Source organism: Rhopalosiphum maidis, chromosome 3, assembly GCF_003676215.2.
Source record: "Rhopalosiphum maidis isolate BTI-1 chromosome 3, ASM367621v3, whole genome shotgun sequence".
Lineage (NCBI taxonomy): Eukaryota > Metazoa > Arthropoda > Insecta > Hemiptera > Aphididae > Rhopalosiphum > Rhopalosiphum maidis.
The window spans coordinates 24296241-24320653 of record NC_040879.1 but is presented as its reverse complement, the minus strand read 5'-3'; the positions used below and the strand labels follow the sequence as shown (position 1 = coordinate 24320653).

The following is a 24413-nucleotide window of genomic DNA, read 5'->3' as shown; positions in this document are numbered from 1 at the left end:
GTATATTATCAGGTTATAGGTTGTTAATTTCAAACCTACAAAATAATAACCAAATATATTTAAAGTGTTCTTTAAAAGACTGTATATTACTACAATGGTAGATAGGTATATTATTCATTAGTCATTAGATTGTGAGATAATCACATTATTAAAATAAGTACCAAACTATTTTAATGATTCATCATACTCTTCTTATTGCTCACTGTAAATTGGAATGTTTTATACAATTATTAAGAAAAATTACTGATCGGACAAATACAAAAAAAACAAATAGGTCAGAGTCTGAAACACTTCACTATTATATAACATATACATATGATAAAAAAAAATTGAAAACATGCTCTTGTAATAAATGAATCAATAAATTACTAAGACAAAGTAGGAGACCATTAATTATAATATTTTTTTATATATACATAAGAAAATTGTTTTTGAATACTAAATATTATGAAAAAAATTTGTTTTTTATGTTATTGCTATAGTAGATTATATTCTTCATTCAGATATTAATTATAAATAAATACAAAATTAAATTTTCATTACTGAAAAATATTTATAAGCTATTTTGTTGTTGTTGAGTAACCACCAAACAAGACATTTATAAAACATATTATGCTCTATCTGCATGTTTATTAGTAATATTTGCAAGACATTCTCATGTGTCTTAAAAATAATTCATAAAAAGTCTAGAATTTTGTAAAAGTCAAAATATATATAAATTAAATAAGCAAAAAAAAAAATAAACGATTGAATAAAATTGTGTGGTATTAATTATATTTGTGTACATAATATTCATATTTAGGTGTACATGTCTGTTATCAGATTAGCTGATGACCGCTTGAAGAATATCACTTATTTTATCACCAGCTGATTTTTCCAACATTTTTTCAACTTCTACTTGTGTATTTTGGTGGATGTCACTAGTCTAACGAAAAAAAGAAAAGAAAAAAAGTACATAAAAATAAACATTTAAACAAAATATTATTTAATATATTAAGGTATATATGTTAATCTACTCCATCATTATTTTTTTTTTTGTACACATATACCTATTAGCATATTAGCATTATATTTTAAAAAAACGCAATAGTCAGGGGTTCTTAACAGTATAATAAACATAATTTATGTGTTGTTTGTAATATTAATACTATTTCTTTCTTATCATTATAAGATTTTTTATGTATGTTTACTTTTGTCAAAGGGCTAAGCCCGTAAAATAAATAAAATAAAATAGTGTGTACCTACATAAAGGATAATAGTATGATCACCTTGGTACAACATTAAATAATAAAACAATTGCACGTTTCTTAAGTATGTTATATAATTTACAAGATGTAATAACCTCTGAGTAATATGAATTATTTTATTTTTTTTATGAAAATTAATTTTAAGTGGGTATAAAATACATATAATTATCTATTTGTTTAAAATTAAAAATACCAGTATATTATATAATATTATCAATTATTATTTATTAGTTGTTGACAATCTGGTAAATTTAGAAGTTTAAAAAATACTTAGATTATTTTATTCATTTATTGTTATAATACATTTTGAATAGTCTTTTACTCTTTTTGGTTTTTGTTTAATGTAATGTATAATGTTTAGACTACAGAAAATACTTTTATACTATAAACTAATATAACATAAATTATTTTGCGGTATTAATGTGAGTTAAATTTAAAAATAGTAATACATTTGATAACTTGTTAAATCTTTAGTTTATAGGAAAGCGAACTTATAAATTAAAAAAATAATAAATATTTACTTTCAAAATAATTTCAATTTTAGTCATAACATTTTTAAATTACTTTTCTTATACAAATATTTTTATTTATATCTTGATAATTGATTATGTTACCTTTGGTTTTTCATCAATATTTGGTACTTCCAGGTGGATTTTTAACTGACATAATTTTTCTAGCACAGCAATACCTTGAAAATAAAATTACTTTTATATTCTATTTAATATACTATTGAAATTATTTATTATATACATCACATTTTTAATAATAGTTTTTACCTTCTCCTCTGTTATTACTATATTTACATTCCCATGCATCTAAAAGCATATTATAATATCTGGAGCTATCAAAGTATTGATGATATTTAAAAGATGAAGTGGTTGGAAATACTTTTTGAAATCTAAAATTATTAAGATCTGAGTAGTATGTTTTTGTCTTATTTATTAATAAAATACATACGAGCCAATTTGTGTAAGTTCATCTTCATATGCAATAAGATGCCGAATATCATCTGGTAATAAATCGTCTAGTATGCTATCAATATACTAAAAAAATGTATCGGCTTATGATTAATTAATATTTATAATAGTAATTTATAATTTAGTACTTCTGCTCTGGATTCAATATTTGTATAATATTCTTGTTTTTCTTTTTCTTTAGCAGATAAATTGAATGCATATAATCTCTTATCATAACATAGTGTTGATTTGACTCCTAACATTTTGAGTAAAGTATTCTAAAGAAAAATTTTAATTTAATAAAAATATTTATCAAAATTAGTCATTAAAATATGTTTATATTAATTTTATAAGCTATCATAACTTACATGTGTACTACGAGACATTTTATTTGGGATATGATAACCAGCCATATTCATTAGGTCTTTAACCAAAGGTCCTTTTACAGCCAAGTCAAGCGGAGAAGACGAATGCAATGAAGGAGATATATTAACCTAACATTGTACATGTTTTACTATTCAATCTTTCAAATGTGTAATTCTTGTTACCTCTAATATCCATGGTTTAAGATATTCATCGAACAAAACATCTATTCCAAACAACTCATAAGCATTATATCTATTATTAAGATTTGAATTGCACATTTGATTCATTGGTGATTCACCACTAATGACAGTTTTTACTACTAGGTCTTCTAAGTCTTTCCACAATTTTTTAACATCAATTTTGAGTTCTTTTTCCATGTACGTCCATAATGATCGTAATGTCCTAAGTTATCGTAATTAATTAATAATCACTATATTTAAAAAAAATATGAAGCCCAACATTAAATCTAAAATAAATATACTTAATACAATATATTTACCATTTATGACCTTGACATGCATCAGCATCTTCATTTTCAGTGTATTGACTACTAAGTCTATTAATACTGTAGTTGGTCAAATGCATATATCGATCACATATGGTGGTAAGGTCAGATGAATACTTAACTAAAATATTAAAAACAAATAAATGATAGTTTCAATCTCAAAACTAAAGTTTTTGTACCTGAAGCGAATCGTACAAGCCCATTATCATAGAGATATAGACGAAGAGGATTGATTGAAGTGATAAGTATATAAAGTCTTAAATCAAATTTGGTGTCATTAATTAAATATGGATTATCTATGTACCTTTGTACAACTAAAGGCATTTTCTTTGGTATTTGAGCCCATTTTGATATAACACGAATTCCAGATCCTCTAGCTGATGCTGGCTATATAAAAAAAAGAAAAAAAGAAAAATTGTATATTATTTATTATTATTTTAAGAAACAAATTTAAAAGTAATACAGGCTTAATAATCCATTTATCTTCATCATTTTTCTCCCAAACTTGTCGTAAATTTCTGGCTTCTTGGGGTAATATATACGACGTGGGTATAAAGCCAAAATGTTCTTTACCGTATTTTAACATTAAACGTTGCAAGTTTCTCCACAACCTATCTTTACGACCAATTTGAAAAGTACCAGGAAAGTGGTTAAGTTTTTGCTGTTCCCAAAGTGTTTTAAAGCATAATGATTTCATATGTTTACCCCAAGTTCCAACCCAGTCATTTGATTCTTAAAAATAATAGCAAAAAAATTTATATTAGTTATTATTATTGACATTTATGTAACACAAAAAGAAAAAGTATAAGTATACTCACGTGATCGAGGTAACATCATTAATTCATTAGGTGGAGGAGCTGCACCACAGAAAGCATCAACGATAGGAGGTGTAACACCACAGTGATTTTGTAAAGAAATTGCATTAGATTGATTAGTGACGGCAGAAGGATCAGTTGCAGTATTTTGAACTAAACAATGCTCACTTCTTACGAGCTTAAAACCACTATTTTGAATAGTTCGACGTACAACAATTGGCGTTATAGGACTTAATTTCCACTTTAATAATTTTTGTAATGATAATGGAAAAGATTCACCTATTAATAGTAATTGAAAAATTAAAGTTAACCTAGTACACTAAGTATTTTTACAATGTTAATTTATAGTTCACAATTTTACAAATAAATTTTGGTTAGTTTAGTGAATTGTCTTTTTATATTCAAGTAGGTGGTTATGAGCTTAATCTTAAATAATTTGAATCTAAGTACCTAAGTATTAAACTAAAAACATTGATAGGGTACCTTTAACATCGTGTGAAGAAAATCGTATGTATGGTGGCATATTAGAAAATAAACTAGGTCTTAAGGCTGAATGATATTCAAAATTATCTTTTTGTTTTTGAGTGTCTGTAAGTTAATTAAAAATTATTATAATTATTATAAGTAGGTATATAGGTACCTCTATAGGTATATTTCATTTTTTTCCATTTAATTTAATTTATATTTAAAATATTTAATACTTGAAAACAAATGATCAAAAGCTAAATTATTTTGTTGGTCAGTCATAAATTCTTGTTGTATTTCCTTATTAAGGTCTATTGGAGATTCTAAACTTCTTCGAGCATCTATTAAAGAAACAGTATATAAATTAACTAATATAAACAATTACATAGTATGATTTTGAGTTTTTGTTAAAATTTACTTTCAGATGTTAAGTCCACGTGTGTTTTTAACGAACTAAAATAAAATAATTCAATAATTTGATTGAAAAATAAAATATTTAATTTTTTAATTAATTGTATTCTTACTTAACAGGAAACACTGATGTGATGTTTGCGATATCAGTCCGTTTTAAAGTTTTAGGAATTAATTTTGATTTTTGTTTTTCATAGATATCACTATTAAGTATTAATTCTGGTTTTATTTTTTCGAGAATCTGTTTGTCTTCTTTAGTAACCATTAAAGATTCTTTTACTTTGGGAGTATCTTTAATATTTTTCATTGATTTAAATGTTTCTTTTGATTCTACAGGCATAAGTGTAGCTGTTCGTACATGGTTGACAAGTGTTTTTTGATTTGGAATGTCCATAAGATCTTTGTTCTTAAGATTTGTATTATTCAAATTACTATTTATAGCTGAAGATAAGCTTTCTTTCTTTTGCATTACATTTGTAGACATAAGAGATTTAGAAGGAACCGTTGGTAATATCTAAAGTAAAATTATATAATTTAAAATACAGATTAATAAAAAAAATATTTTACTGAAATATTTACCTTCCGTTGACGATGAATAAGGGGTTGTTTTATGGGCATATCATATTTTTTAATTGATGCATAATTAAGGTGATCAATATTTTTTAACTCTTCTTGTTCTTGATGTTTCTCATCAATTAACAACTGTCTTGAATTATTATGAGTTTGAGACGTATCATTGCGTCTTTTATTTTGTTCTAGTTCATACATAGATTGCATTTTATTATTTTTCTTTTTACCACCTTAAAAATAATGAATATTTTATAATGTAGGTATTGTCTAATTTTTATGAATTTTTAAAAATGCAATCTTCTGCTTACAGATTGCAATTTATCTGTCAGACAATTAACCAATAATATCAATTTTGATTTTAAATAAGAATTTTTTAACGAAATAATTAGAAATTACTTATCCTACTAACTTAATGAATGAGGAAATTTGGATAATGCATTTGAGTGGTTAAAATTGTTCAATGTATGATCAGTATCGTAAATTGGAAAGGGATTGAATTTTAAAAATTTTTCTGAACTGTAATCCATTGGTTGATGTAAGTTGTTACGTTGTTACTATTTGTTAAATAGGTAGTCGAGATCTTTTTATTCTATTTATATGTACATTACATACGGGGCAAAAACCATTTTCTATTACAGTCCCTACGATTGGCAGATAATTAATCATAATATGAATTTTGATATGATATAATAATTTTTTTAGTAAACTAATTATAAATTATTTTTACTACTTACCAAATGAACGAGGGTATCTGGATAATGGATTTGAATAGTTTAAATTGACTAATGTAGGATCAGTATCCAAAACTAAATATGGGTTTAATTTTAAAAGTTTTCCCGAACTATGATTCATTCTTTGATGCAAGTTGGTACGAACAGTTTTTAAACGATCTATTATAGGACACCGCCGTTCTTTAATTCCATCTGATGAAATTGTATTACGTTCTTTGTGGATATCAAATGGTCGAGATTTTTTTTTTATATTCCTACGAACATTACATACGGAACAAAAACAATTTTCTGGTACGGATCCGTCATGTTTAGAATTATTGATCATATCTTTGGTTAATATTAAGTATGATTTATTGATTATCTTTTATTAACTTGTGTATTATTATAAAATAACTGTTAGATTTGTCTGTAAAAATAATAATAAAATTAAAAAATTAAAATAAATGGATCCACCACTGCCTTGAGTGGTCCAAATTACGACACTGGTATTTTATTTTATTGCAATAATTCAATTAATTGAAACAAGTACTTACTTAAAAGAATACACATAGATATCATAGGTATTTATTGTATATTCACAGTCGATGTAAAAACCTACTTCCGTCTTCAAGATTAAAATAATAAATTTATTTAAATATACTCATCGCGTACAAATTGAATTCTAATTTAATAAACTCGTATAAAATTATAAAAACTTAATATATATAACGGTAATAAAATAATGAATGAAAACATATGAAAAAACTCACCATGGATACGATTAATGATTATGATAATATATAATAATAATATTATAAATTCATAACGAAGAAGATGACTTCAACGAGTATGGTTGTTGACGGTTGACACAAGTCATGACAGCGTTTTTGTGTCTGCTAAACAGAAGACATTTTAAGTAGTGGCGTACGGTAGTCGACAACATTAGCGGATCCAAAGCTCATTTAAGGAGGGAGCGAATCGGTATAACAGATTTTTATGTACTAAGAATGACGTAACTGAAAATAAATTTTCGAGGGGGGAAGTCCAAATATATTTTTATATACTATACCTACATTTATATTTATTTTACACCCAAAGCTTTTTTTTAATAATTTCAGGGAGTTCTGGTTGTTCTGGACAACTAGACACGTCCTTGGTTCAATAGTCCTTTACACATCGACATTAAGGGATTCAAAAATTAGTTTCCAATAATCCGATGCTCAACATTTTTCTGTAATCATTCATAAATAATTTAACTAAATAATTCTTAAAGAGTAAAACTGTTTAGAAAAAGCGTAAAAATAAATATTTTAATATCTACACTATCATTGATGTCATTAGATAACTGTTCTAAAAGCGTAAAAATAAATATTTCAATATCTACACTATATCATTGATGTCAGTAGATAACTGTTCTAAAAAAAAAAAAACAAGTATAAAAATCCAACACTTTTATTCGATATTAAAAAAATAAATGTATTGATCATGTTATATAAGTATATTAGTATATTTAATATTCTTATAATTAATTAGAGTGATAGTTGTATTGTTCTTTTTTTATCGGCCGCAAATCGATCAACTGTTTAGCCCACGTAAATTTGTATGTCCCTGTATGTATTGGATAGAGCTAAGCCAATTAAGCTTTCCTCACCCATGCATGACTTCATCTGAGTTTTTAATCTAATAAACAAAACAATAATAAAAGCAGGAAAGCATAATATGATTATTAGTTGAGAGTTGAGCAAAAAAATTATAGGAAGTAAAATTGTTAAAATATACACAAAAAAATTAAAAATATGCTGTACCTACATCATAAATGTGGCAATTTTATGATACGCTCTATTATTAAGGAATTCTCTAATCTGCAATTAGAAAAACTACGTTCTGCCGTAGCAGTGCTTATTGGCAAAGCAGCAAGAATATTAAGCAGTCACTTCAATGTAAAATAAATTATTTCAGAACAATCATTCAATGCTTGAAATACATTTCCCGGTAAAAGTTTAGAAAACATTTTTAAATTCAATATTATGAAGTTATTTCAAACTAGCTGTCCCTGTTGCCCGTAAAAAATGCTTCTGTGTAAAGTTTGGTTTCCCAATGGCTAACATTTAGCGCGAAGATAAAAATTATTTTTGGTTTTTCTGATTTAGTATATAGATAATATAATTCTGACATATCAACCTTACATATCTAACTATTCCGCCCGGTGTTGTCCGTGCAGTAGGTAAATACCTACTTAGTTATTAATTAAAAGTTATGTGATATAAATGTTCAACGCTATGCATGCTTGGAAGTCTCTCCTAATCGGAATACTTTAACCGATCTTGTGTGGGATGTATGTCTAAATAGTTGTTTTTCTTTTAGGCATACTGACGTTATTTATACAGAACAATCAGGTTGCCACGGAAATCTACGGGCTGCCGTGCCGTATTCATGTATATAATTTACACGTTTATTTTAATTATTATTAATTTTGTAATTAATAATTAACTTCATTGGACTAAATTTGTCATATGATAAATATGCACTTAAATATGTCTATGTTTTTTTTATTTTTTGATATTTTTAGTATCGTAGCAACCGTTAAAAATAAAAAATAAAAAATTAGTATTATTGTTTTGTTATATACCAAAACATTAATATTATATAAGGTATATAAACTTATATACATCTTCTATTGGGAGGATGGGGAAAAAAAGAAAAACAAAGTGTTAACCATATTATAATTATGCACAACGAAATTATTAATATTTCAATTATTTATATTACCTACTAATCACTTTATTATATAAAAATTAATCATATGATCATATAATTATCCACTAAATAAATATATATTATCACATAACTATATTATCCACTAACCACATATTTTATTGTATTAATGAAAAAAATAATGTAACTACTAACCAATGCATATATTAAGCAAACTATTTAACCATTTTGTAATCAACATGTTATTATAATATTTATGGTAAACTTTAAAATATTATGAAAATGTTCAAATGTTGTTGTAAAAACATACAAATGGTTGTAAAACGTATTGAAAATATTGTAAACAAGTTTTAATAAATTGTATTGTATTTTCTTATTCAACTACTTTGTACTAGACTTTGAAAGATTTCTGTCTTTGAGGACATATACCTTTTTTTTCATTGGGAGGTGCTATGTGCTCTGATATCTCATATTAATAATATAATACATGATGAGGATGCTGCGACTTAGGCATAAGCATTAAGATAACGATCACCAATAATCAATATATTAGAATAATATAACACGCAATAAGGATACTACGACGTAGTAATAAACATTTTTACAATATAATGAAATATGAAAAGGTATCCATCATAATACCTGGGTGGCAACACATTAGGCCTAAACACAATGGACAGTAATAAAACCCCTATGAATTTAACCTTCGAAACTGGGAGACGAACGAACTCCACGATGCATTGTAGTCCTATATTCGAATTTAATATTTAATTAAATTCGAGTTCTGAGAAGCTCGAACGCGGCGATTGTAGTTGACCATCTACAGCGGGTGGGCAGAACGTCACCGGACGTCATATTGAGATTTATCATCGCACCTGCATCCTGAAATGTGTAATAGCGTGAGATCGTAATGACGCACTTGGAATAGGCCAGAACGGACATGAGTAGTAGGTCGGGAGACAACAACTATATAAGGGGGGCCTAGAGAGGACTTCCGGCAGACGTGATTTTACCAGAGTTAGCGCAAGCACCTTCACGCCAGTCTACATTAGAATCTTGTCATTTGGACTTGGAATAATTTTCATTTAATTAAACACTTAGAATATATTTTAAATAAAAAAATACTTAGAAATATTTTTTCATTTTTCTTCATTCGACATGACCTTTTCGACAACCAGTTATTGGCCCACTGCAATACTTATTGCAAAATCGTACTGTAATTTTAATTTACTATTAATTTTATTTAACTTTTTTTCGTGTACTGTTAATACATTTTAAATCTTAAAATTTGTATCTAAACATTCTAAACTAATGTAATATGAAGTATTAACTTATATTTTACTATAATTAGTAGTTTTATTGATATAAATTACATATATTGATAATTTTATAGTAAAAAATTGTCAATTTGTGAAATAGTTAAAAAATTTATTTTCTTGCGACCATAACGAGCAGCTTTGTAAAGAATGTTTTGTCGAAAGGGCCCGTATGAAATTTCAGCTCCGGTGCCAAATAGGTCCTTAATCTGGTCTTGAATATAAACTATCACAATATTTCTTGACGTATATAAACTGCGGTTGTTGTATCGAGTTTTAGTGCGTTGCTAGGTAACAAAACAATTAACATAACGATTTTATATTTAAAAATAAAACCAGACTTTGCATTTCAGTCTTAAGATTTTTTTTATTATAAAATAAAAGAATATTATCAGAATATTTGATTTTAAATTAATAAAGTAAAATCAGTTTTAAAATGTCTCACGACTATAATTGTTGATATATTTTCGGTAATAATATTCAAGTACGGAGAACTCCAAATTTTTCGTTATCGCGCCGCCGCCGTCTCAATTTATCAGCTGGTAACGACTGTACCACTCTTACCTACTAAATGTAGGTACATGATTTAAATTTTAAACTACATTATCTAATTCTTCAGTGGCACCAGTGCGAGAACGACGACGCGATAACGCAACTTGGTGTGCACGCAGAATAATAGGACATCAACCAATAAGGATCCGTTTGTAATAATTTCCTATGGCCACGCATTCATATTTCATATGTAAGAGAACAGATGCCCTATGTGTAGAGCTACAGATGTGATTTTTTATCGATTATTCTGGTAAGTTACAAGTTCCCTGACACGGTAGCATATTAACAAAGTGTACAATGGTCACGGCACTACACATGAAATAACCCAATTTCATTGGCCCATTTTGGCCAAAAATGTCCATCACCCAATTTCGCGAAGCTTTGGTAGACCAAATTCTTGTATTGGACCAACCAATGAACCAAAAGATATTCAAAACAAAATCACTCCACCGCTAGAAGCTGAATATCATATTATTTCTAGTACAATATTTATAAAATATGGTGTATACAATATACTTAATTCAACTATTATTAAATATTTAACAATGATTCAATATAAATAAATATCAATGTTAAATAATAGCGTTTTAATAAATATTTAAAAACCAATCATTATGGCCAGTTTATTAGCTTAAAAATAAATTACAGGCAAAATCTATTGATTTATGCTAAGTGGCTAAGTCCAAAATCATATTCAAGATGTATTGAATGTATTTAATAATAATAAAGAACGTCCAGATTTAATATAAAAACTTAAAAAAAACCACATTAAAACCGTATTTGTCAAACTCGACCCACTCAGTTTTTCGTATTTATATACGTATACCACATCAACAATATTCAATCTTCATGGGTCAGTGTAAGTCCAAAATCTAATTTTCATATTATCTTCGACTTTTAACTCTTCACGTTTTTAAGTCGGCAGCTACTATCTTGACTTTTTTAGTTTTAGTCGGTTAGGTTAGTTATTATACTATTAGGTAATATTTATATTATTCAATATTTTAATACCTATATTATATTATATGCATTTGTTTAACGTTTGGTTATTCCTTTGTTGGGCGTCGTATACGGCTATATATATATATAATAAATATACGTATATCGGCAATAGTCCTGACCTAACCATGTTAGCACTGCGTGCCGTTCGAATACTGAACAAATTTTATACGATCTGACCAACAGTGAGTGTTGACTCAGTGAACTAATATATGATTGAACTTAATAATAATAAGTGCAAGGTGTTTAGTAATAAGTTAACACATTAAATTGAATGTTTAAAATTAAAAAACTTTAATAAAAAGTGAAAATGTGAACATTCAGAACATTTCTAAATGACCATCAGAAATTGACTGAACAAAAATTCTAAATTCTATTTTGTTTGAAATATTATTTCAACGATTGACGATGTTTATCGTTTTGAAATTACGAAATTTTGTGGTCAGTTAAAAAAAAAGAAATATTAAGGTTTATTATTAATTGGTAAGATTCCTTATATATTTTTATTTCAATAAATTAAATTATTGATATCGGCTCCTTACTCAACGGACGTTAACGAAATTAAAATGTTTGATTAAATTGAACGATTAAATGAAAAACATCGATAAAAACTTTTTAATATTAATATATATTTATTAAACAATCAAATAAATATATATATATATATATATATATATAACACCCCGAGGTATGTATAGTAAAATGTAATAACATTATCGGTAAATTAATATTTAAAAAGAATAACAGAGTATTCAAATAAAAATTATACATCGAGTATTTAAATTATAAATATAAAATAAGTACAACTGTACAAGTTTTTAGCTTAGAATAGGAATCAAAAAAAAAAAAAAAATCAAAGTTTTGAATTTGATTGCACATTGTCGACATGCAACACATACTGGGCTATTAGTAAATATATTATTTTTGAATTAGTTATGCTATAATGAAAAATGTATGAAATTTAGCTAACTGGAGTCGAATGAAGCTATTTACCTTAAAGCCCATTTTTTGTAATAATTCAAGACAATAAATATCACCATTTAATATTTTATACACAAAAAATTATTTAGTCTAACACCAGCCAACCGATCAAAAAATATTTTTTTTTTAAATATAAATATACCGTTAACGAAATACGCAGGAACAGCTGGCCGACCCATGCCCACTGCGCTGGGCGTCAAACATTTTTACTTGTAATGAAATTATCTATATTTGTATGAAATTATTGATTATTTTTTCAAATGTCAATTACAATAATAGTTTTTAAAGAATCCCCTCTGAACCAGTTGAAACGTTATGAACACCAAAACAAGATAAAAAAAATAAATAAATCGTTCTAGATATTTAATTTGGAACTATGTCATTCAAAAATACTTAACATATAGTCATTTAGGTATAATATTAAATATTAATCGACAAATGTATTATCTGATTACAGTTAAGCGTCAGAGTTTTTATATTATAACATTATGACCATTATGTTGTTACTTTTTAACACCTCATGGCACAGATTATATTTTCAAGTTTGTATACAGTACACAGAGGTTAGTACTAAGTAAGCATTCGCGTAAGTTATACTGCATAATGACAATGTATTTTACAAAAACAATTACAATGGTATACGAAAAAAAGAGTGTTATGTATTTGATGAATACAATAAATGTATACATCAGCGTAATCTGCCGACGAGGTCGAATTCAGTCGCATTCACTGACGGTTTTTCGAGTGCAAAGAATAGTCGAACATAACACCAGCAGATAGTGCTACTATTATAGTCCAAATCCTTTGATCATAAACAAATAGCCGGATCCATGACACTCGTTAGCGTTGTTGGATACGAACGTTACAAAACTACAAATCACGATAATAGAATTTAGTGATGGGCATTGGCGGCTCGTGGTGTTCTTTAGTGGGTGGTGCGTAATTTTTGCAAGTTCATTAAAAAAAAAAAAAATTCAAGTTTTAATTTAAAATATTATTATTACGATTAGCGACGGATTAATCACTAGGTTCGTGAGGCTCGAGCCTAGGGCGGCAACTTGTAGGGTGCGGAAAATTTGTTATGTTATTTTATTTTTATTCTCAAAATAATGAACCAAAAAAAAAAAAAAAATATTGAACCATTACTATTTTTCACTCCGGGGCGACTATACCCGATTATCCACCACTCTTCAATGTTAACACATTTAAACTACAACCCTTGGATAGTATTTAAAAAAGGGAAGTATAAACACTGAGCGTGCCTCATGGCGCCGTGAAGGTTAATCCGCCACTGGCTGGATTAAAATTTAAAACTAAAGTAGTGGAATAATAAATTATTAAAATTACTCGTATTTTAGTGTTTATGTTTGATTGTTTTTTGTATTCCATTGAATTATTGGAATTTATTGTTTAGACTTAAGAATGCCTATTTATATAATATTTCTTGCGCTCACACTGCAATATGTTTTAAAACGGCAATCAATCACTTATTATTAGAAGCATAACAATAATATAACTGGATGATTATTGATAATGATGACGATTTACGATACGATTTGTTTTCAATCATATTTAGTAGTAAGTAGTGTATGGACTACGGGCATCAAATATGATATTTCCAAATGCTTAATTTGGAAATATTCAATATTATAATAAAAATAAAGTGTAGCGACATTATTATACCTACATATCAGTAAAAAAAAGACCAAGAGGGACAGATCCCCGTAAACACGAAACTGATCTGCTGCACACTTTTTAAAGGTCAAAATCAAATAGAAATATGTAAGTGTAACGTGTAAACATTCTTTGTCACAAAATTGGGAGTTCAATAAAGAGTACAATTTGTACAAATTATGTTGTTGACTCTTTTTAAAATCTTTATGTTCAATGTTCCTTCTTTATATTATAACAATTTATAAACATTAAATTATAATAATACAATTATAATGTATAAACCAAGTTATTAAACACTTCAAAGAGTTTACATATTATATCTATTTTAGCGTTTAGGTATAATTCAGAAAAAGACCTGGGAGAGTGTACAGGTAATAAAAATTGGGAGTTTAGTAAGCATACAAACTCCCACGTTTTAATTGTTTAAAGTTTGGACTTTAAACAGTGTTTGCACTAATATTGATATTTTCTATGGTTTACAAAAAAAAAGATTAGGTATACAATGTATGTATACAGTGCCAGTCCGATGGTTTTAGGGGCCCGGTGCAGAATTTTGCGGGGCCCCATATGGCCATATAATATATTAATTTTTTAATTATTTATATATACATCATACAATATACACATCTATATTTATTTTATTTTATAGGGAATTACATAAATTTTTTATAATTTTGTAAAATTTAAGCCCTTTAAGGTATGTTAGTAACCTAAATTTTTATGTATAAACTATAATAAAATCCAATTCGCATTTTATTATATAAGACACAAAATGAGTAGGTTTAATGTACTTAGGTACAATGTACAAACAATATTTTATTGATAGATATTTTTATTATATTGAACATAAATTATAATCATGATGCAATGAGTATGCATTTACTTAGAATAAAAAAAATTAACATAACTAATATAATATTATTTAAATATTTTTTTCCGTGATTTTTGTGATGCAAATAGATCAATTGTCTCATCGTAGCTCAAAGAATCGGCAATACTATGTTGATGCTGTTAAGGACCAGGTCGGGATAACTTATGCTGTGATAGATTGTTACTTACTGTTTTGACTATTCTTTGTCGAAAAATTTTGAAACGATTGGGTAGAATTTAAAGATAATGTAACAAATTTCTTGAAAGATCCACGCAGTTTATTTAAACTTTTTTCCCATAAGTTTTTTATTGCCTTTTTTAATTTCCTGACGGATAACTTCTAAACTTATCCCGATCTCTAGACAACATGATAGAGAAGTATACGAACTACAAAGTATTGTTTTTGTAAATAAATGCATGTGAAAAAATACTACCTATCAGTCTTGTTTTTAAAATTTAGATAGAATTATTTTAGTAATTCTACATAAACAAAAAACAACACGGGTCGTAATTTCTATATTATTGTCTACGGGGACAATATTATTATGTTTATTTATATAAAATTATATTCCTAATAGTATAATTTCTGGCCTGTGTGGCCCTGCACAAGCGCGGGGCCCGGTGCGGTCGTACCGCTGCCCCTCCCCCACCTTAGGGCCGGCACTGTATGCATATTAGTCTATTATTACCTTCTTATTTTTTGTTATTTCGACAGAATAAAGTGGCATTATGCATATTATTACTTATTAAATATTATATTTAATTAAATAATATAAATACTTAATAATTAATTCAATACCAATAAAAATATAAATTTATATAAATATAACGTCCACCGACGTGTATAATATGCCAAACTCAAAGAGGATTATAAATATATTTAATAATTATATTTAAGTAAGAAAAAATACTTTTGACCAAGATTCAATCATCCAAAATCCATACCAAGTATATCAACTAAAATACACGAGTGTGTAACAGGACAAAAGTGTTATTTAATTATGACAGTAATTTTCATAAGCCTACTAGTTTCGGTAGAAGCTCCTTTAAATTATCATGATATTAGCTAGCCGTTACAATAGCAACCACCTATATTGTGTTTCACTATGGTAAACAACTAAAATTCAATAAATAAACAACAACTTATATTAATCTTATAATTTTATATTTTACCGTCCGGTATGTCCAGCACCAGACTTTTGGACGCATATAATGAAATAAATAACAAATACAAAGTAATTAAGTACAAAACATCGGAACAACACCATCGTATTGGGACAACTCGAACCCGTGACTTATTCAGCGTTCGTCCGTTTCACCGTCAGATAATTTTATCGCAGATCGTTTCGCCGTGAAGAATTAACTTCTCTACGAAATATCAATTATACCAATGTCAATATTCAACAATACTAAGATTATGGAATAGAATTACTAGAATCTACTCTGAGGACAAACACTTTTTTTTAGAAAGTATAACATGAAAAAAAAGTCATATCAAACAATACTATTATCTGACAAGAATTATGAAATTATTTACTTTTATAACATACACATTCTTTTGCTAATGGCGCTACGCGTTTAATTTTAATATGTGTTTACACTCCTCAAAAGGTATTCAATCAATTCAGTTCCTTGAATAAGATATTTAAAATCTTTTGCTAAAAGGTTGAGTTTGAATTCGTATGTAAATTCAGCACACTTTATAAATATATTGCTATTTTCTTCTAAAATGGAGTTACTCTGGCTTGGAACACGCTCGTCCAATTGCGTTTTGTCAATAATATTTGCAATTTTATTTATATTATAAACTAGTATGAATATGTGAAACCCTTTTTAGGTATAAACTTGGATTAGAAGTATTTTTACACGTTTCGGACTTCGGGCTTGTAGTTATCATCCCTCAAGAGATATTCAATCAACTCAGTTCCTTTACTAAGATATGTGAATTCTCTGCTAATGGATTGAGCTTAAATTTTGGTTGTTAATCAACTCTATTTATTCATAGATATTTGTTGTTTTCTAGAATTGAATTATGTTGGTTCAGAATTGGCTTGTTCAATTGCATTTCATCTATAACATTAGCAATTTAATTTGTAAACAAATTTTTTCTTGTTCAACAGTAGAGTAGGAGGTTCTATTAAATGAACAATATAATGTGAATTAAAGTACCTACTTAGTTAACATATAGCCAGTCTTGTGCTTGTAAATAGTCCTCCTCTAGATAAATGGGAACCTACAAATCAGGTATTCCAGTAGTTGGTTGGTAAATTATAAGACTGCTGGAGATACTAGAACAAAAAACAAAAATTCAATAAGGAAGGAGAAACAAGAAAAGAAAAAAAAGTTTATGGAAAATACTTTAGATTATAATAATAATTATTAAAATGTTTAAAATATGCATTATTATTATATTATTTATTTGATAAATAATTTTATTGTTTTTAATAAAGACATTGTATTATAAATTTAAAATTATTTGAGTTTATTTAAATAGTTTATATTTTACTAATTAATAATTACCAACTAGTGACTGAAATTATGGGTGTGAAACAAGGAATGCCATTTATTTGTACATTTTTATGGTTAATATGATTAAATGTATGGGGGTAATAAAATACAATTCACAATATTTATGAATATTTAATAATTTAGGGCTTTTCACCCAGATTAACCTGATACTTTTAAAGTACCAGAAATAATGATAATACTTAATCCAATTAAACTGGAAATCAAAATATTGTAAAATCTAGTATTCATTATGTTTCCCGATTAGAAGAAGTATTTTCTTGATGGTTCCCGTTGTATTTGTTGTAATTAAGAATTTCAAACATTCTTTCGGGAGCTCTTCATCTATCACAGGAAAAAAAATTAAGTTACTAGATCATCAATTAATTTAAAAAGCACCTAGTCTAACCAAAAATTAAAATTATATGCATATATTTAAAATCTATACAAGTGAGTTTTATTTATAACTATTGTTAATGGTAAACAATTAAGCAGAGCTAATATTTACCAATTCACCATTCCTGACGCCTCGAGATATTTATAAATATAAAGTATATTAAATAATCCAATAAGTATTTATTGAATTTCGAAAATTAATTTGTTATAATAGTTATCTCACTATTAAGGAATTGAATGATATAAGATATAAAGGTATGTGTATATCGTGACAACTAAATTATTGTTAGTTTGTCGATTATTATTTTGAAGTCCGAAATAATGGTTAGTTCAGTAGCGTAGCCAGCGGGTTTTGGGTGTTGACCCTCCTCCCTTCGGCCATATTTTTATCAAAAATATTATGTTTATAATATACGAATACAATCATTTGGTCGTGGTAAAATGTATTCTGTTATGCCGTATCAAATACTATAGTATTTATCTACAGTATTTGGTAATATTATCATTAAGATATTAATACCATAAAATGATGATAATATTTAGAATTTTGAAGTGATTCAAGTACTATTGGTCCTAAATATAACAAAAACATGCGATAATCGGTAGCTGTCCAGTGCATGATATCCTGTACCCCCAGTAGTAAACAAGTATTTAAAGACAAAAGTAGGGTTACCAGACATCCTCTTTTCTTCGGACATGTCCTCTTTTTAAGATTAAATAAAAACATCCTGGGGTTTTTTAATATTGAAAAATGTCAAGGTTTTTCATGAAATGTGAATGTATAAATAAACACCTTGATATATTGATATCAGTATATAACATGTTCAATGTTCACGATCGAAATTGTGGTCATAATACATAATAATAATCACATTTTTTGAAAAACAGAAAATATTAATATTGACAATGTATCTAAACCCTATTGTACCTGATTATTATTATAATTTATGCTATGATTTTCTTTATTTTCATTATTTTTTTTTTTATATATTTACAAATATTTGATAAAGACTATACAAATAAAACATCATATTATGATAAAAATGTTAGTACTTTTTAGTACAAATGTTATTACTTATTATACACAGAAATACATTATTTAAATTATATAATATTATTAATATTGATAATAAATAATATTATCTTTACTTGATCGTCATTGTATTAAATGTAAAATAATTAGAAAAAAACTTTGTTTATCGGAAAAATATGAGTTAAATTATTAGAGTTAAATCGAAAGAATATATTATATTTAAAAAGAGATCCACATTTCAATCATATAACAGTACGACATAACAGTAAACAACGATACAATGGCATAAAAAAAATATAGACATCGATAAATTCATAAAAGAACTGAGAGCTTTCCATAATGACAATGTACAAGGCTTGATGAATGATCTGTTGTTTCATCCGTTGTCCAGCGACGTAGACTCAATGGCTAGAGGTGACGAGCGGGAAATAGATATGGCCATTGTGCCGATGAAAGTAGAAGATGCGTTTACCAGTGATGACGACTTTTTGCGACGGCGGTGGAGACTGATTCGCACGGGGCGAGTGATGATTGTAGCTAGGTACAGAGACGTTGTTGAAGGTTAAATTTCTGAGCGTTTCCGAACAATATGTTTTACCTATAAGTTGCTAAACTTATTACTGGTAACAATGGTACGCTGCTGGGGCATATAATATACCGAAACTTTTGGAACGCCACCCAGTGGCGGAACTAGGGGGAGGGGGGTGAAGACAGCCGGAAATATTATGTGCCGGGTGGTCCGACCATTGGCATCCGTTGTAAACTTGTAACCGTCACCTTAATATGCATGTTCGGACCAGCTAGTCCACAGCTATCATCGCACACGCTCCTTCGTCATCGGCTTCCGGCTGTTCCGATGACTCGGCTGATGGAACAATAATAATTGGAATGTCCAGCGTTGGATTCTGTTGCCATGACCAAAATCTTGGGTATATAAACGGTCAATATCTGCGCAAGCATTTCGATTTGTATAGATCCAAGAACGGGTTAGGTTCTGATGTTTCCGAAATATTAGGCATACTCGCACATTTAATTATGTTCATGGTTTTAATACGTTGATATAATATAAGATACGATTAACAACAATAAACTTAAACGATGCAAAATTATTCGAAATAACAGTATGTTGTTCAGTACAGTTCTGAATCGATAATGAGACGAAAATGTATTAATGTTTATATTATGTATACATGAAATAAATACTATAGCTAATCATTTCCTTGACGATGGCAATTTTATTGTGTTTTTGACAAAAAATGACCAGTGTAAAGAAATCCGAAAAATAGTATCATAATACTATTATTACTTTGTGTTCATCCTTTATTTTTCTCATCAAAATTGTATTATTTTAATTAATTTTTGGTTTTTGAGGTATGTTTTAAGACTATATATTTTTTATATATTTTTATTATACATATAATTTATTACTATATTATTTTCATACTTAGATTTTACTATTTTAGGAGTGTCTTACGAGCTTCTTTTTTTCAAATTAAAACTACAATAAGGCAAATAGTTTTTTTCGAAAATATTTAAAAATAAATAAATAATAAACGTATAATAAATTGTCACCATAAAAAATTATATAATTTGTACAAATATAAAATTATTGATAAAATACTTTCGAAATATTTTTATATTTAGTGAACTACTTAAAAAGTTAGGTTTTATTTATTAACGTATACGGTATACTCTAGCTGTTCGGTCATCTTTCTAAGTTTAAAATTTTTAAATATAATTTGTACGAGTTGTTGTACTCGTTAACTTAAGTAATAGATACTGTATATATATATATATATATCAGTACCTTAAACATTTACCTATAAACTTACTTACCTATATGTATATATATATATATAATATACGGAATAATTAATTTTACGTAAAACGCTAATTTTACTTTCTTGATTTTTAATCAAGTAAGTATGGTAATTGAAATGAAAAGAGTCTGAATTTTTAAAACTTCAAGAATTTGTGTTAAATAGGAAAATGATAAAAATGTTACTTAGTTGTAATGAGTAAGTGGATAATTGGGCTAGCTTTAACATAAAATATTAATGAAAGAGATCCGATATAACATCCAAATGGTATGAGGATTTATATCCACAAAAACGTCGGCGTTAATAGTCCCAAAATTTCTAATTTTTAACTTTTCTCTAAAAATATTATAGCTAAAAAGTTGGTTGATAGCTCATTAAAAAGGTATTACCAAGTAGAAACAAAATGTGAGATTAAAAATTTTCAAAAAATAATATTTAATTTTTCATAGTTAAAAAAATAGTTTTTTTTTGCTAGATTTTCATTAAGCAACGTAGATTACCGAAACTAAAGAACGGAATTTGTTATTCGGGGTCTTGTTAGAATTCACAACGGCTAGGAAAAGTGCTGTAAAGATTTTCAAAACTTTCGGAGATCTATCTCACTAAATGAAAATGAAAATAAAATAAATTATACATACATATTGCAAAAAATTAATACATTTTTAAAAATTGAAAATCAAGAAAGTTTACATGCCGATCTCTGATTTGGTAAGCTTTGTTTTTTAGAAAACACTAACGTTTTAAAAATATTTTTTGTATTTAATTTCAACTTATAATTCAAAACAAAATTTTTCACAGTTTTCCATCGCTATAATTTTTTTTTATGTTTTTACTCTTTCATATAGTAGCATATAGGTTAGGTACATTTTTAATTTGTATTCTCAACCAGTATGTAATTTGGAATATTTGATATTAATATATCAAAATCAAATTTCGGACAAGTAGTTTATTAGTTATATCTTATATAGGGAAGTATTTGAAGTATAGATAACTGGGGTAGAGGACCAAAATGTTGAGGGGTACTACGGCTCTACCATTCCCTTCTACACATATATTGAAAATACTTATTATTTATTAGTTATTAGTCATGAAATATTATTTCAAAACTCTTTATGGGCGTAAATCTCTTTAGCGAATTTACCAAAAATATGGTCTGTTTGGGTGAATAAATATATACCATTTGGACTAGGATTTATTAAACTAAAACTACCATTTGGGCGAATAAGTATGAAAATAATTATAATATACACTTAATAATTAAAAAAATCATGTAAAATATACATAATTAATTATGAATCCTACTACTTTAAAAAAAAATACTAGTATAGGCATAATTAATATTATTATATAGGTAAGTAGTAATCTACAGTTAAAAAATAATAAATAAAATTACATATAAAGTACTTAATTAGTATATTTTAAAGTAATTTAATGGCTCTGTAATTTTTTTTTTATAAATTATTATAAGGCTATATAATCGAGAACTATACAATTTGAAATAAGTTTTCAATATAAAATTTACTATTTTAATTAAAATTTATTTTTAGGATGTTATGAATGTTTCATTAGATATTCTCAAAGCTGAAATGATAGTCTTTAAAAATTACTTACCTACAAATTTCAGTTTTAATGACGTTAAAAAACATACTAAAAGTTACATACATTTGTAATAATTAATTTAGGTACCTATAGGTATCACCGTGGGGCTAGGACGGTGAGCCAACAACCGTTGGGTTGATGATCAATAAACCAATGTTGGCGGGATTGACAAATTGGGTTCCAAATGATCTTATTTAGGTAAATTAGGTCCCGGAAAAAAATAGGTAGTAGATAAATTGAGTCCCGGCTCTAAAAAGGTAATAGGTAAGTTGAGTCTCGGAAAAAAATATAAAAATCAAAATATATGTGGATTTTATATTATCATGTTTTAAATAAGTAAAATATATACAGTGGTATAACTAGAAAAAAATTTCATTGGAGGGGGACTACATAATTACAATATATATATATATATATACATAGGACATATATAATATATAGGTTATTATACTAGTCCTCGGATAAATTTCGGGAGAGGGGGATACCACCAAATATATGGTATACATATTGTATAAATTATATAAATTAAAAATTATGCGGTTTTCATAATATCATGTTCTAAATCAGTGGTCTTCAACCGGTGGGTCATGGCCTATTTTTGAGTCGTGTAAGCCTTAACATTGGGTCGCGAAACGCGATAAGTCTTCTTTTATTTTTATTATATTTTTTCGTATGAATTTTATAATTCTACTAAAATGTAAATTTTATTTATTCAGTTATAGTGGTACTACTAAAAAGCAATGAGCAATTTTAGCTTTTTTTTTTCTATTAAGCTCGAGTCACGAAAATTGTAGGCCTAAAAAAGTGGGTCACGAGTCCAAAAAGGTCAAAGACCTCTGTTGTAAATAATAGTGATATAAATAATTAAAAATTGAGTCCCGGGAAATAAAGTTAGTACGTATAAATATCATGTTTTAGGTAATAACTTAAATTATGAACATTTAACAAATTATAATTGGGCTATTATAATATTTTTAGTATATTGCGTCATTTATTCTCTAAAATTTTTTTCTTTACCGAATGTAATTTTCTTTTTTTGTATTGTACTTTGTAATTAATTTAATATGTGTCTCAGACTGTACTTGTTATGATTCGTCCACAAAATAAAATTATTCTAAAATAAATTGTATACATACATATTATTAAAGTTTCAAGTTTTTAATATTTTAGACCTAGTTGCCTCAATGGTAATATATATTTTATAAGTTTCATATATTTATCTAAATAGGATACGGTTTTGCTAATATTATATATTTATGAATTAAAACTCTCATGACCAAATCACTAAAATTAATTATTTATTTAGCCATAAGTGTACTAATTTAAATTGCTTAAAATAAAATAGACTGTAAGTACTATTATAATATAAAGTATTGATATAATATTATATTATATATTATAATAAACAATATTAGTAATATTTTCATCTTTAAAAATATTTTAAAATCTCAAAGAATGTTCGTTTAATATTATATTAATATGGCATAATAATATTATATTTTAACCCATAAACAAGTACCCCGTACATATACAGTAGACTCAGTAGCATAGGCGGATATTGAGGGGGGACTTTGACTTTGGGGGGGCTTAAGCCTAGAATAGTGACTCTGCTCATAGCGGGCCACTTGTCTAATACTCATAATCGTAAAAGTCTATATTTTTAAGCAACTTAGACACATACTAAAGTCATATTTAAATAAATAGAATATCTAGCTTCTTAATCGTTATTGGAGTGTGTCAAGTTCGTCTTTATTATTTATTTTTTTTTTTTTTACTATCAACGCGTTATCCTTTAACTACGCGTAGTTTCCCATGGTGGCAAAAAATGTTGCTGTCTACTGATGAAAAGTATATATATCTTTAAATGGTGTGAAAAAGATTTTATCAAAATAGATTTTTCCTAATTCA

At 27.0% G+C, this 24413-nt stretch overlaps 1 protein-coding gene across 1 annotated transcript; it reads right to left on the bottom strand.

Moving 5' to 3' along the window:
- Window positions 1-823: 823 nt before the first annotated feature.
- LOC113558398 lies at window positions 824-6391 on the bottom strand. Its single transcript, XM_026963849.1, is given in 19 exon segments — window positions 824-925; window positions 1862-1935; window positions 2024-2145; window positions 2205-2290; window positions 2353-2481; window positions 2572-2697; window positions 2752-2971; window positions 3069-3195; window positions 3254-3461; window positions 3538-3806; window positions 3893-4168; window positions 4373-4477; window positions 4591-4695; window positions 4773-4807; window positions 4879-5279; window positions 5345-5565; window positions 5745-5884; window positions 5886-5976; window positions 6070-6391. Coding segments are annotated over 19 exon segments (3159 nt in total).
- Between the last annotated feature and the right edge of the window lie 18022 nt (window positions 6392-24413).